The following is a 15591-nucleotide window of genomic DNA, read 5'->3' on the forward strand; positions in this document are numbered from 1 at the left end:
AAGCTAATGCAACTTTTGAGGAATTCAACAAGAGTTTTACAGGTCGGACCCACAGAGGAGAGTTTCTTCAATGTCAATTTCTTAGATAAGTTGCGGTGGAGGAGAGAGAGAACCTGGAGGAGTAGGCGGCCATGTTATGCCCTGAGGAGATACTAAAAGGTATTGGATTGATGCAAACAGGTAAAGCTCCTGGCCCTGATGGATTTCCTATTGGGTTTTATAAAACATTTTCGGGTCAGTTGACTCCATTGATGGTGGGCATGTTCAATGACTCCTTGTCCCGGGTTCGTTGCCAGCCACACTATCGCAGGCTCTATCTCACTTATACTGAAGAAGGACAAGGAACCCATGGAATGTGGTTCATATCGACCCATATCCCTATTGAATGCAGATGGCAAACTACTTGCCAAGGTGTTGGTGCTGCGACTGGAGCCCTGTCTCCCGGACATGATTGCGGAAGACCAAACAGGCTTCATTAAGGGTCGGCAATTTAATTTTAAAAAAAAATCTTTATTGTCACAAGTAGGCTTACATTAACACTGCAATGAAGTTACTGTAAAGAGTCCCTAGTCGCCATGTTCCGGCTTGTGTTCGGGTACACAGAGAGAGAATTCAGAATGTCCAAATTACCTAACAGCACGTCTTTCAGGAGGAAACTGGAGCACCTGGAGGAAACCCACGCAGACACGGGGAGAATGTGCAGACTCCTCACAGACAGTGACCCAAGCCGGAAATCGAACCTGGAACCAAGGAGTTCTGAAGCAACCGTGCTACCCACTGTGTTACCCAGTTGTGGGCCAATATTGCCACAGTGTTGGTGCTGCGAATGGAGCCCTGTCACCCGGAGGTGATTGAATATTGTTCTTTTCCCCTTCTCCCGTGCTCGAGCCAGAGGTGATTGTATCCATGGATGCCAAGAAAGCATTTGATAAGGTGGAGTGGAAGGACCTTTTTGCGATCTTTGGGAGGTGTGGTTTGGGGCAAAGGTTCATTTCGTGGGAAGAGCATCGGGTGTCTTTATATGCAGACGACCTGCTGTTTTATATTGAGGATCCAGTCGCCACTATGGGTGAAATAATGAAGCTACTGAGGAGGTTTGGTTCCTTCTCAGAGTACAAGTTGAATCTGGAGAAGAGCAAATACTTTCCGGTCAATCCCATGGGGAGGGGAACCAATTTGAAAGTGTTACCTTTTCACCTTGCCATGTCTAGCTTCCGTTATCTGGGTGGCCTATGATTGGGCTCTGCTTCATAAATCTAGTCCGAATTGCATAAGGTGGGATAACCTTCCCCTGTCCTGGGTGGGCAGGGTCCAGACTTGTAAAATTAATATCCTAATAATAATCCTATTGTCACAAGTAGGCTTACATTAACACTGCAATGAAGTTACTGTGAAAAGCCCCTAGTCACCACATTCCGGCGCCTGTTCGGGTACACGGAGGGAGAATTCAGAATGTGTCCAAATTACCTAATAGCATGTCTTTCGGGACTTGTGGGAGGAAACCGGATCATCCGAAGGAAACCCACGCAGACACAGGGAGAACGGGCAAACTCCACGCAGATACATAGAAGATAGGAGAAGGAGGAGGCAGTGACCCAAGCCGGGAATCGAACCTGGGACCCTGGAATTGTGAAGCAACTGTGCTACCGTGCTGCCCATCCTCCCGAGATTTTTATTTATTTTTCAGTGTCTCCCCATTTTTCTCCCTAAATCTTTTTTTGTTAGGGTTAATAAGTTGGTAGCCTCCTTTATATGGGCGGATAAGTCCCCAAGGACTCAGAGGGCATTTCTTTAAAGGGACAGACAGCTGGGGGGGGGGTCTCGCGTACCCCAATTTGCATTTTGATTACTGGGCGGCCATTATTGAGAAGGTGTTGGGGTGGTTCAGTGAATCCGAGTTCCATACGGGGACAGATGGAAGCGTGTTTGTACAGGGGCTCGAGCTAAGGTGCGATGATAATGGCCTTGCTGTCGTTTTCTCCAGCAAGGTATTCTTCAAACCCAATGGTGGTATCCACTCTAAGGATATGGAAGCAATTTAGGCAACATTTTAGGCTTAGATCCATGTCATTGCTGGCCCCAATCTGTGATAACCAGCGATTTGTGCCGTTGAGCTTAGACTCGACATTTAGGTCATGGTGGGGGAGGGGGTCTTGAGAGATTTGGGGACTTATTTGTGGAGGGACGGTTTACCAGTCTGGAGAAGCTGTCGGCAAAGTTTCGACTCTGGGACAAATTTGTTCAGATACCTGCAGATTCGTATTTTGTGCAAAAGGCTTTTCCATCATTTCCCATGGCACCACCATCGTCAATGCTGAGGAGGATTCCACCTTTAGCAGAGTCTGGAGGGGAGAGTATTTCAGGTGTCTATGGGCAGATCCTGTAAGTGGAGTCGGCCACGGTGGATGGGGTTAAAGGGAGGTGGGAGGGGCAATTGGGACCTATCTTAGATGAGGCAGTGTGGAGCGAGGCCCTTCACAGGGTAAACTCCACATCTTCCTGTGCACGGCTCAGCTTGATCCAGCTTAAGATGGTACGTAGGCCAAACCTAACTAAGGCTAGTATGAGAGGTTTCTTTCTGGGGGTGGAAGACGAGTGTGAGCAGTGTTCTCGGCAGCGACCAATCGCATCCTATTCTAGTCATGTCCCAAGCTGGTAAGTTTTGGGTTGCCTTCTTCAATACACTGTCAGTGACTCTTTTTCTAAAAATGTATTTTATTACCAACATGTATCAAAACAGGTTACAGCGATTAAACACCCTAGGAAACATACTTCCCAACCATCAACTGTACAGATTTTTCCCCTTTTTCACCCCCCTCCCTCGTGACGAACAGCCCCTCAAACATAATCACAAACATGCCCCACCTTTCCTCAAACCCCCCTGAAGAGCCCTTTAACTCATTCTTTATCTTCTCTAATCGCAGGAAGTCGTACAGGTCACCCAACCAAGCAGCTACTCCCGGTGGCGATGCCGACCGCCACTGCAGCAAAATCCGCCACCATGCAATCAGAGAGACGAAGGCCACGACATCGGCCTTCCTCCTCTCCATGAGCTCCAGATTCTCTGAAACCCCAAATATCGCCACCAAAGGGTCCAGATCCACTTCCTCCTCCACTATCCTGGCTAAGACCGTGTTCCCAATTTTTCACAACCCCACAACACGTGCGCGTGATTCGCTGGCCCCCGTCTACACCTCTCACACTCATCTGCTAACCCCTGAAAGAACCAACTCATTCTCGCCCGAGTCATGTGCACCCTGTGCATCACCTCATCAGGCTCATCCTTGCACAAGAGGAGGTCCCATTTACTCTACGCAGTGCCTCACTCCATACTCCCCAATTGATTTCCCCTCCCAACTTTGCTTCCCATTTCTCCTTGATTTTCACCACCCGCTCGCCTCCCTGCTCCCCCAGCCACTTGTATGTATCCCCAATTCTTCCCTCCCCTTCCACATCCGAAAGCAGCAGTAGCTCCAGCAGGGTGTCTCCAGGCAACCTAGGGAATCCCCTCCCGATCTTTCACGCAAAGTCCCTAACCTGCAGATACCTGGGGCTCCCCCTGGCAGTCCTTAGCTCCTCCAGACTGGCGATCCCTTCCTCCAAATACAGATCCCTCACCTTGACCAGCCCCACCTCCCTCCACCTCCAGGATACACTATCCATCCCCCCGGCTCAAACCCATGATTCTCGCACGGCGATAGCGCCGACATCCCTTCCACCCGAAAATGCCTCCTCAAGTGATTCCATATCTTCACTGTGGACTGCACCACCGGGCTCCTTGAATACCTACTCAGAGCCATTGGCAACGCTGCCATCACCATAGCCCTCAAACTAGACGCCTTAAAAGATTCCTCCTCCATCCTAACCCACTCTACCCCTTCTCCTTTCCACCACCGCCGCACCTTGTCCACATTCGCCGCCCAATAATAAAGAAGTAAGTTTGGCAACGCCAACACCCACTGCTGCCTCAGCCTCTGTAGCAGGATCCTCCCCACCCTCGGCACCTTACCCGCCCATACAAAGTCAGAAATGATCGTGTCCACTTTCCAAAAAAAGGCCTTTGGTATAAAGATCAGGAGAGCTTGAAAGATAAGCAAGAACCTCGGCAGAATATAAATTTCCACCACTTGGACCCGCCCCACCAGTGTTAAGTGCAGTGTATCCCACCTCTTAAGATCCTCCATAGCCTCCTCCACCACCTTTGTTAAGTTCCATTTATGAAGCCCGTCCATCCCCTCGCTACCTGAATCCCCAAATACCTAAACCTCCTCGCTACCGTAAATGGCATCCCGCCTAAATTAGCCCACTGTGCCAGCTCATTCACCGGGAATACCTCGCTTTTCCCTACATTCAGCTTGTACCCTGAGAACCCTCCAAACCTCCCCAGCAGGCTCATAAACCTTCCCATACTCTCCAACGGATCTGAAACATGCAGCAAGAGGTCATTGGCATAGAGCAACACCTTATGCTCCCTCTGTCCCCTCATAATCCCTTGCCACTCTGCTGACCCCCTTAGAGCCATCGCCAATGGCTCTATGGCCAGCGCAAACAGCAGGGGCCATGTTAGCGATTTTTAACGTCAATCTGGAGCTTTGTCCTTTGGGGTGTCAGACTCGCTGGGGCTGCAGACGGGGGTGAAGGCGGATGTCCTCACCGTTGCCTCGTAAATATTTCAGAGATGAGTTCTGCTGGGGTGGAGGTCTTCTACTCCGCCCAGCGCCTTGGTCTGGTTGGGTGACCTCATGGAATTTTTGTAATTGGAGAAGGTCAACTACACGGTCGGGTCAGTTGAGAGGTTCTACTTGAGATGGCAGTCATTGATTTCCTTCTTAAAGAGTTGGTCACCGTCAGTTGTTAGTGGGGCGGTTGTTTTTTAGTTTATTGAGGGGAGAGGGGTTTTCTCTTTTGGATGAGATTTATATAGTTGGTTGGATTTGGGCTATATTTTGTATTGTATACTATCTGTCTTTTGTGTTGTTACTTTGTTATAAGTTTGTTGTAAATAAACATTCTTAGATCATAGAATCGCCACAGTGCAGAAGGAGGCCATTCAGCCAGCGGGTCTGCATCGACCCTCCGAAAGAGACCCCTACCCAGGCCCATTCCCCCACCCTATCCCCGCAAACCTGCCTAGGGACAATTTAACAGATCCAATCCACCTAACCGGCACATCTTTGGACTGTGGGAGGAAGCCAGAGCACCTAGAGGAAACCCACGCAAACACGGGGAGAAAGTGCAAACTCCACAGTCGCCCGAGTTCGGAATCGACCTCAATAAAAATATTTTTTTTAAAAATGGGAATAAATCACTAATGGAATTTGAGATTTTCTCAGTTTGTATCGCTGAGCTACTCATTGAATAAACTGGCCGAGGCATTTAAAGGTTGTAATGTTTCATTATAGGCTGTTGCGATGGATGTCTGTGAGAAGGGCCAGTTGACATCCAGCATGGTGGATGATGTGTTCTTCATTGTGAAGAAGTGCATTGGCCGTGCTCTGGCGAGCTCAAACATTGACTGCCTGTGTGCCATGATCAACCATTCCACCACTTTACTGGAGTCAGATTTCAGGTAATCAAGGAACATGAAACCGCACACTCCTCGTCATTAATGTTAAAATGTTTATTGGCACCCCCAAGGCATACCAATCTATACTATTGTCTCGCACATTTTGGCAGTGAGATCAGCAATTTATTCTGTTTGATGGTACATAGTGTAAAGTTTAAATGTGTACCATCAAAATAAAATGTTAATCGACTGTCGCAAACAATGAACCTCGTGTAATTTAGATTGCAATGGTAAATTTGGGAAACACTCCGCATCTGTGGAAATGGGAAGGGAGGGTTAGGGATTCAGGGCGATGACTTTCATAGGTTCTGGCAGAATGTTGCTGACTTGAAACATGAAGTCTCCCTTCCGCTCTCCACAGAGGCTGTCTGATCTGAGTGTTTCCAGCATATTATTTCCGATTTCCAGCACCTACAGTGTTTTCCATCTTCCATTTGTGGAAGCTGCAACAATGCAACATCAGGCTGTTAAAACATTGACATCTGTTGGGAATAGTATCCCTGTCTCTGAGCTGGGTGCCACATGTTGCCTTTTCCAGAGATATGTCGCAATTCAGAAGTGTGGTTTTCTTTGATTTCGACTTTTCCTGGCTCTCACAGAGTAGTCTTTTTGAGATTGATACTTGGTGCTTTGGGGAATTGACCCTGTGTTCTCCACCTACAATAATGTCATGTGTTGGCCTGTTGCAACTTCAATATTTCTGTAATCTTCAATGCTGCTTTCCCCTACTCTCGCCCCTCCCCCTCACTGCTTTCCCATGCTCCGACTGCTTACCGTGCCGCTTTCTCTAGCTGCTTCCCCCCTCCACTCTCGCCGCTACCACCGCACCCTCACTGCTTTCCACACGCTCCCGCTGCTTACCCTGCCACATGCCCCCGCTCTCGCCTCATCCCCCCCGCTCTCGCCTCATCCCCCCCGCTCTCGCCTCATCCCCCCGCTCTCGCCTCATCCCCCCGCTCTCGCCTCATCCCCCCACTCGCGCCTCATCCCCCCCGCTCTCGCCTCATCCCCCCGCTCTCGCCGCATCCCCCCGCTCTCACCTCATCCCCCCGCTCTCGCCTCATCTCCCCGCTCTCGCTGCATCCCCCCGCTCTCACCTCATCCCCCCGCTCTCACCTCATCCCCCCGCTCTCGCCTCATCCCCCCGCTCTCGCCTAATCCCCCCGCTCTCGCCTCATCCCTCCGCTCTCACCGCATCCCACCCGCGCTCGCTGCATCCCCCCCGCTCTCGCCACATCCCCTCCGCTCTTGCTGCTTCTCCCACCACACTCCCCCGCTCTCGTCGCCTCACCCCTGCACTTGCCACTTCCCCTACTTTTTCCACTAACCCCCCCCCCCCTCGCAGCGTTCCCTCCTACCCATCGCCACCCTCGCATCTTTCTCCCCACTATCGTTGCTTCTCCCAACTGACACAACTTACCTCTGCTTACGACTAACACTTGAGTGCACCTACGATTGGGCACCACTCACCACCACCGTCTCAAGGACAATTCGGGATGGACAATAAATTGACACAATAAAGTTGATGCCCACATCCCAGAAATTAACAAATAATGGGTCAGTGATGGTACAGGAGGCAACTCTGGGCCAGTGATAGGACAGGAGGAATCTCTGGGTCAGTGATGGTACAGGAGGATTCTCTGGGTCAGTGATGGTACAGGAGGAATCTCTGGGTCAGTGATGGTACAGGAGGAATCTCTGGGTCAGTGATGGTACAGGAGGAATCTCTGGGTCAGTGATGGTACAGGAGGCAACTCTGGGCCAGTGATAGGACAGGAGGAATCTCTGGGTCAGTGATGGTACAGGAGGAATCTCTGGGTCAGTGATGGTACAGGAGGAATCTCTGGGTCAGTGATGGTACAGGAGGCAACTCTGGGCCAGTGATAGGACAGGAGGATTCTCTGGGTCAGTGATAGGACAGGAGGAATCTCTGGGCCACTGATAGGACAGGAGGATTCACTGGGCCGGTGATAGGACAGGAGGAATCTCTGAGTCTGTGATGGTACAGGAGGAATCTCTGGGTCAGTGATGGTACAGGAGGAATCTCTGGGTCAGTGATGGTACAGGAGGAATCACTGGGCCAGTGATGGTACAGGAGGAATCTCTGGGTCAGTGATGGTACAGGAGGAATCTCTGGGTCTTGATAGGGCAGGAGGCATCTCGGAGTCAGTGATGGTACAGCAGGAATCTCTGGGCCAGTGATAGGACAGGAGGAATCTCTGGGCCAGTGATAGGGCAGGGGGAATCTCTGACTCAGTGATGGTACAGGAGGAATCTCTGGGTCAGTGATGGCACAGGAGGAATCTCTGAGTCGGTGATGGTACAGGAGGATTCTCTGGGCCAGTGATAGGACAGGAGGAATCTCTGGGACAGTGATGGTACAGGAGGAATCTCTGGGCCAGTGATGGTAAAGGAGGAATCTCTGAGTCAGTGATGGTACAGGAGGAATCTCTGAGTCAGTGATGGTACAGGAGGAATCTCTGGGTCAGTGATGTTACAGGAGGAATCTCTGGGTCAGTGATGGTACAGGAGGAATCTCTGGGTCAGTGATGGTACAGGAGGAATCTCTGGGTCAATGATGGTACAGGAGGAATCTCTGGGTCAGCGATGGTACAGGAGGAATCTCTGGGCCAGTGATGGTACAGGAGGATTGTCTGTGTCAGTGATGGTACAGGAGGAATCTCTGGGTCAGTGATGGTACAGGAGGATTCTCTGGGTCAGTGATGGTACAGGAGGAATCTCTGGGTCAGTGATGGTACAGGAGGAATCTCTGGGTCAGTGATGGTACAGGAGGAATCTCTGGGTCAGTGATGGTACAGGAGGAATCTCTGGGTCAGTGATGGTACAGGAGGAATCTCTGGGTCAGTGATGGTACAGGAGGAATCTCTGTGTCAGTGATGGTACAGGAGGATTCTCTGGGCCAGTAATAGGACAGGAGGAATCTCTGAGTCTGTCATGGTACAGGAGGATTCTTTCGGCCGGTGATAGGACAGGAGGAATCTCTGGGCCAGTGATAGGACAGGAGGAATCTCTGGGCCACTGATAGGACAGGAGGATTCACTGGGCCGGTGATAGGACAGGAGGAATCTCTGAGTCTGTGATGGTACAGGGGGAACCTCTGGGTCAGTGATAGGACAGGAGGAATCTCTGAGTCTGTGATGGTACAGGAGGAATCACTGGGCCAGTGATGGTACAGGAGGAATCTCTGGGTCAGTGATGGTACAGGAGGAATCTCTGGGTCAGTGATGGTACAGGAGGAATCTCTGGGTCAGTGATGGTACAGGAGGAATCTCTGGGTCAGTGATGGTACAGGAGGAATCTCTGGGTCAGTGATGGTACAGGAGGAATCTCTGGGCCAGTGATAGGGCAGGAGGAATCTCTGGGCCAGTGATGGTACAGGAGGCATCTCTGGGCCAGTGATGGTACAGGAGGAATCTCTGAGTCTGTGATGGTTCAGGAGGAATCTCTGGGTCAGTGATGGTACAGGATGAATCTCTGGGTCAGTGATAGGACAGGAGGCATCTCTGGGCCAGTGATAGGACAGGAGGCTACTCTGGATCAGTGATGGTACAGGAGGATTCTCTGGGTCAGTGATGGTACAGGAGGAATCTCTGGGTCAGTGATGGTACAAGAGGAATATCTGAGTCAGTGATGGTAAAGGAGGAATCTCTGGGTCAGTGATGGAACAAGAGGATTCTCTGAGTCAGTGATGGTAAAGGAGGGATCTCTGAGTCGGTGATGGTACAGGAGGATTCTCTGGGTCAGTGATGGTACAGGAGGAATCTCTGAGTCAGTGATAGGACAGGAGGAATCTCTGAGTCAGTGATGGTACAGGAGGAATCTCTGAGTCAGTGATAGGACAGGACACATCTCTGGGCCAGTGATAGGACAGGAGGCTACTCTGGGTCAGTGATGGTACAGGAGGATTCTCTGGGTCAGTGATGGTACAGGAGGAATCTCTGGGTCAGTGATCGGACAGGAGGAATCTCTGGATCAGTGATAGGCAGGAGGAATCTCTGGGTAAGTGATGGTACAGGAGGAATCTGTGAGTCTGTGATGGTGCAGGAGGATTCTCTGGGCCAATGATAGGACAGGAGGAATCTCTGGGCCAGTGATGGTACAGGAGGATTCTCTGGGCCAGTGATAGGACAGGAGGAATCTCTGGGCCAGTGATAGGACAGGAGGAATCTCTGGGCCAGGGATAGGACAGGAGGAATCTCTGAGTCTGTGATGGTACAGGAGGATTCTCTGGGCCAGTAATAGGACAGGAGGAATTTCTGAGTCTGTCATGGTACAGGAGGATTCTCTCGGCCGGTGATAGGACAGGAGGAATCTCTGGGCCAGTGATAGGACAGGAGGAATCTCTGGGCCACTGATAGGACAGGAGGAATCTCTGGGCCGGTGATAGGACAGGAGGAATCTCTGAGTCTGTGATGGTACAGGGGGAACCTCTGGGTCAGTGATAGGACAGGAGGAATCTCTGAGTCTGTGATGGTACAGGAGGAATCTCTGGGCCAGTGATAGGGCAGGAGGAATCTCTGAGTCTGTGATGGTACAGGAGGAATTTCTGGGTCAGTGATAGGACAGGAGGAATCACTGGGCCAGTGATGGTACAGGAGGATTCTCTGGGTCAGTGATGGTACAGGAGGAATCTCTGGGCCAGTGATGGTACAGGACGAATCTCTGGGTCAGTGATAGGACAGGAGGAATCTCTGAGTCGGTGTTGGTACAGGAGGATTCTCTGGGCCAGTGATAGGACAGGAGGAATCTCTGAGTCAGTGATAGGGCAGGAGGAATCTCTGCGCCGGTGATAGGACAGGAGGAATCTCTGAGTCAGTGATAGGGGAGGAGGAATCTCTGGGTCCATGATAGAATAGGAGGTATCTGGTTCAGTGATAGGACAGGAGTAATCTCGGAGTCAGTGATGGTATAGGAGGCATCTCTGAGTCAGTGATAGGGCAGGAGGAATCTCTGAGTCAGTGATGGTGCAGGAGGAATCTCTGGGCCAGTGATGGTACAAGAGGAATCTCTGGGTCAGTGATGGTACAGGAGGAATCTCTCGGTCAGTGATGGTACAGGAGGAATCTCTGGGCCAGTGATGGTACAGAAGGAATCTCTGGTCCAGTGATAGGACAGGAGGAATCTCTGGGTCAGTGATAGGATAGGAGGAATCTTTGGGTCAGTGATGGTACAGGAGGAATCTCTGGGTCAGTGATAGGACAGGAGGCATCTGGGCCAGTGATGGTACAAGAGGAATCTCTGGGTCAGTGATAGGACCGGAGGAATCTCTCGCTCAGTGATGGTACAGGAGGAATCTCTGGGCCAGTAATGGAACAGGAGGAATCTCTGGGCCAGTGATAGGACAGGAGGAATCTCTGAGTCAGTGATGGTACAGGAGGCATCTCTGGGCCAGTGATGGTCCAGGAGGAATCTCTGGGTCAGTGATGGTAAAGGAGGGATCTCTGGGCCAGTGATGGTTCTTGGAGGATTCTCTGGGTCAGTGATGGTACAGGAGGAATCTCTGAGTCGGTGATGGTACAGGAGGATTCTCTGGGTCAGTGATGGTACAGGAGGAATCTCTGGGTCAGTGATGGCACAGGAGGAATCTCTGGGTCAGTGATGGCACAGGAGGAATCTCTGGGTCAGTGGTGGTACAGGAGGAATCTCTGGGTCAGTGATGGGACAGGAGGAATCTCTGAGTCAGTGATGGTACAGGAGGAATCTCTGAGTTAGTGATAGGACAGGACGCATCTCTGGGCCAGTGATAGGACAGGAGGCTACTCTCGGTCAGTGATGGTACAGGAGGATTCTCTGGGTCAGTGATCGTACAGGAGGAATCTCTGGGTCACTGATAGGACAGGAGGAATCTCTGGGTCAGTGATAGGACAGGAGGCATCTCTGGGCCAGTGATAGGACAGGAGGATTCTCTGGGTCAGTGATGGTAAAGAAGCATTCTCTGGGCCAATGATAGGACTGGAGGATTCTCTGGGTCAGTGATGGTACAAGAGGAATCTCTGGGCCAGTGATGGTCCAGGAGGGATCTCTGAGTCAGTGATGGTCCAGGGGGAATCTCTGAGTCAGTGATGGTACAGGAGGCTTCTCTGGGTCAGTGATGGTACAGGAGGAATCTCTGGGTCAGTGATGGTACAGGAGGATTCTCTGGGTCAGTGATGGTACAGGAGGAATCTCTGCGCCAGTGATGGTACAGGAGGAATCTCTGGGTCAGTGATGGTACAGGAGGAATCTCTGGGCCAGTGATGGTACAGAAGGAATCTCTGGGCCAGTGATAGGACAGGAGGAATCTCTGGGTCAGTGATAGGATAGGAGGAATCTTTGGGTCAGTGATGGTACAGGAGGAATCTCTGGGTCAGTGATAGGACGGGAGGCATCTCTGGGCCAGTGATGGGACAGGAGGATTCTCTGGGTCAGTGATGGTAAAGAAGGAATCTCTGGGCCAATGATAAGACAGGAGGAATCTCTGGTCCACTGATGGTACAAGAGGAATCTCTGGGTCAGTGATAGGACCGGAGGAATCTCTCGCTCAGTGATGGTACAGGAGGAATCTCAGGGCCAGTGATGGAACAGGAGGAATCTCTGGGCCAGTGATAGGACAGGAGGAATCTCTGAGTCAGTGATGGTACATGAGGCATCTCTGGGTCAGTGATGGTCCAGGAGGAATCTCTGGGTCAGTGATGGTACAAGAGGAATCTCTGGGCCAGTGATGGTACAGGAGGAATCTCTGGGCCAGTGATAGGGCAGGAGGAATCTCTGGGCCAGTGATAGGACAGGAGGCTACTCTGGGTCAGTGATAGGACAGGAGGATTCTCTGGGTCAGTGATGGTACAGGAGGAATCTCTGCGCCAGTGATGGTACAAGAGGAATCTCTGGGCCAGTGATGGTACAGGAGGAATCTCTGGGTCAGTGATGGTACAGGAGGAATCTCTGGGCCAGTGATAGGGCAGGAGGAATCTCTGGGCCAGTGATAGGACAGGAGGCTACTCTGGGTCAGTGATGGTACAGGAGGATTCTCTGGGTCAGTGATGGTACAAGAGGAATCTCTGAGTCAGTGATGGTTCAGGAGGAATCTCTGGGTCAGTGATGGTGCAGGAGGAATCTCTGGGCCAGTGATGGTACAGGACTAATCTCTGGGTCAGTGATGGTACAGGAGGAATCTCTGGGTCATCCCTCCGCTCTCACCGCATCCCACCCGCGCTCGCTGCATCCCCCCCGCTCTCGCCACATCCCCTCCGCTCTTGCTGCTTCTCCCACCACACTCCCCCGCTCTCGTCGCCTCACCCCTGCACTTGCCACTTCCCCTACTTTTTCCACTACCCCCCCCCCCCCCCCCCTCGCAGCGTTCCCTCCTACCCATCGCCACCCTCGCATCTTTCTCCCCACTATCGTTGCTTCTCCCAACTGACACAACTTTCCTCTGCTTACCACTCACACTTGAGTGCACCTACGATTGGGCACCACTCACCACCACCGTCTCAAGGACAATTCGGGATGGACAATAAATTGACACAATAAAGTTGATGCCCACATCCCAGAAATTAACAAATAATGGGTCAGTGATGGTACAGGAGGCAACTCTGGGCCAGTGATAGGACAGGAGGAATCTCTGGGTCAGTGATGGTACAGGAGGATTCTCTGGGTCAGTGATGGTACAGGAGGAATCTCTGGGTCAGTGATGGTACAGGAGGAATCTCTGGGTCAGTGATGGTACAGGAGGAATCTCTGGGTCAGTGATGGTACAGGAGGCAACTCTGGGCCAGTGATAGGACAGGAGGAATCTCTGAGTCAGTGATGGTACAGGAGGAATCTCTGAGTCAGTGATAGGACAGGACACATCTCTGGGCCAGTGATAGGACAGGAGGCTACTCTGGGTCAGTGATGGTACAGGAGGATTCTCTGGGTCAGTGATGGTACAGGAGGAATCTCTGGGTCAGTGATAGGACAGGAGGAATCTCTGGATCAGTGATAGGCAGGAGGAATCTCTGGGTAAGTGATGGTACAGGAGGAATCTCTGAGTCTGTGATGGTGCAGGAGGATTCTCTGGGCCAATGATAGGACAGGAGGAATCTCTGGGCCAGTGATGGTACCGGAGGATTCTCTGGGCCAGTGATAGGACAGGAGGAATCTCTGGGCCAGTGATAGGACAGGAGGAATCTCTGGGCCAGCGATAGGACAGGAGGAATCTCTGAGTCTGTGATGGTACAGGAGGATTCTCTGGGCCAGTAATAGGACAGGAGGAATTTCTGAGTCTGTCATGGTACAGGAGGATTCTCTCGGCCGGTGATAGGACAGGAGGAATCTCTGAGTCTGTGATGGTACAGGGGGAACCTCTGGGTCAGTGATAGGACAGGAGGAATCTCTGAGTCTGTGATGGTACAGGAGGAATCTCTGGGCCAGTGATAGGGCAGGAGGAATCTCTGAGTCTGTGATGGTACAGGAGGAATTTCTGGGTCAGTGATAGGACAGGAGGAATCACTGGGCCAGTGATGGTACAGGAGGATTCTCTGGGTCAGTGATGGTACAGGAGGAATCTCTGGGCCAGTGATGGTACAGGACGAATCTCTGGGTCAGTGATAGGACAGGAGGAATCACTGGGCCAGTGATGGTACAGGAGGATTCTCTGGGTCAGTGATGGTACAGGAGGAATCTCTGGGCCAGTGATGGTACAGGACGAATCTCTGGGTCAGTGATAGGCCTGGAGGCATCTCTGGGCCAGTGATAGGACACGAGGATTCTCTGGGTTAGTGTTGGTAAAGGAGGACTCTCTGGGCCAATGATAGGAGAGGAGAAATCTCTGGGTCAGTGATGGTACAGGAGGAATCTCTGGGCCAGTGATAGGATAGGAGGAATCTTTGGGTCAGTGATAGGATAGGAGGAATCTTTGGGTCAGTGATGGTACAGGAGGAATCTCTGGGCCAGTGATAGGATAGGAGGAATCTTTGGGTCAGTGATAGGATAGGAGGAATCTTTGGGTCAGTGATGGTACAGGAGGAATCTCTGGGTCAGTGATAGGACAGGAGGCATCTGGGCCAGTGATGGTACAAGAGGAATCTCTGGGTCAGTGATAGGACCGGAGGAATCTCTCGCTCAGTGATGGTACAGGAGGAATCTCTGGGCCAGTAATGGAACAGGAGGAATCTCTGGGCCAGTGATAGGACAGGAGGAATCTCTGAGTCAGTGATGGTACAGGAGGCATCTCTGGGCCATTGATGGTCCAGGAGGAATCTCTGGGTCAGTGATGGTAAAGGAGGGATCTCTGGGCCAGTGATGGTTCTTGGAGGATTCTCTGGGTCAGTAATGGTACAGGAGGAATCTCTGAGTCGGTGATGGTACAGGAGGATTCTCTGGGTCAGTGATGGTACAGGAGGAATCTCTGGGTCAGTGATGGCACAGGAGGAATCTCTGGGTCAGTGATGGCACAGGAGGAATCTCTGGGTCAGTGGTGGTACAGGAGGAATCTCTGGGTCAGTGATGGGACAGGAGGAATCTCTGAGTCAGTGATGGTACAGGAGGAATCTCTGAGTTAGTGATAGGACAGGACGCATCTCTGGGCCAGTGATAGGACAGGAGGCTACTCTCGGTCAGTGATGGTACAGGAGGATTCTCTGGGTCAGTGATCGTACAGGAGGAATCTCTGGGTCAGTGATAGGACAGGAGGAATCTCTGGGTCAGTGATAGGACAGGAGGCATCTCTGGGCCAGTGATAGGACAGGAGGATTCTCTGGGTCAGTGATGGTAAAGGAGCATTCTCTGGGCCAATGATAGGACTGGAGGATTCTCTGGGTCAGTGATGGTACAAGAGGAATCTCTGGGCCAGTGATGGTCCAGGAGGGATCTCTGAGTCAGTGATGGTCCAGGGGGAATCTCTGAGTCAGTGATGGTACAGGAGGCTTCTCTGGGTCAGTGATGGTACAGGAGGAATCTCTGGGTCAGTGATGGTACAGGTGGATGCTCTGGGTCAGTGATGGTACAGGAGGAATCTCTGCGCCAGTGATGGTACAGGAGGAATC

The 15591-nt window shown here is 51.5% G+C and overlaps 1 protein-coding gene across 2 annotated transcripts in view; it reads left to right on the forward strand.

Annotated features, from left to right (window-relative positions):
• Positions 1-15591, forward strand: part of cog4 (component of oligomeric golgi complex 4) — a 118143-nt gene that overhangs the window by 70021 nt on the left and 32531 nt on the right. For both annotated transcript variants that reach the window (XM_072518605.1, XM_072518606.1), the window contains exon 11: positions 5403-5569. In XM_072518605.1, the coding sequence (XP_072374706.1) occupies positions 5403-5569 (167 nt within the window). The remainder of the gene's footprint in view (positions 1-5402; positions 5570-15591) is intronic.

This window comes from Scyliorhinus torazame, chromosome 10 (assembly GCF_047496885.1).
Source record: "Scyliorhinus torazame isolate Kashiwa2021f chromosome 10, sScyTor2.1, whole genome shotgun sequence".
In the NCBI taxonomy this organism is placed as follows: domain Eukaryota; kingdom Metazoa; phylum Chordata; class Chondrichthyes; order Carcharhiniformes; family Scyliorhinidae; genus Scyliorhinus; species Scyliorhinus torazame.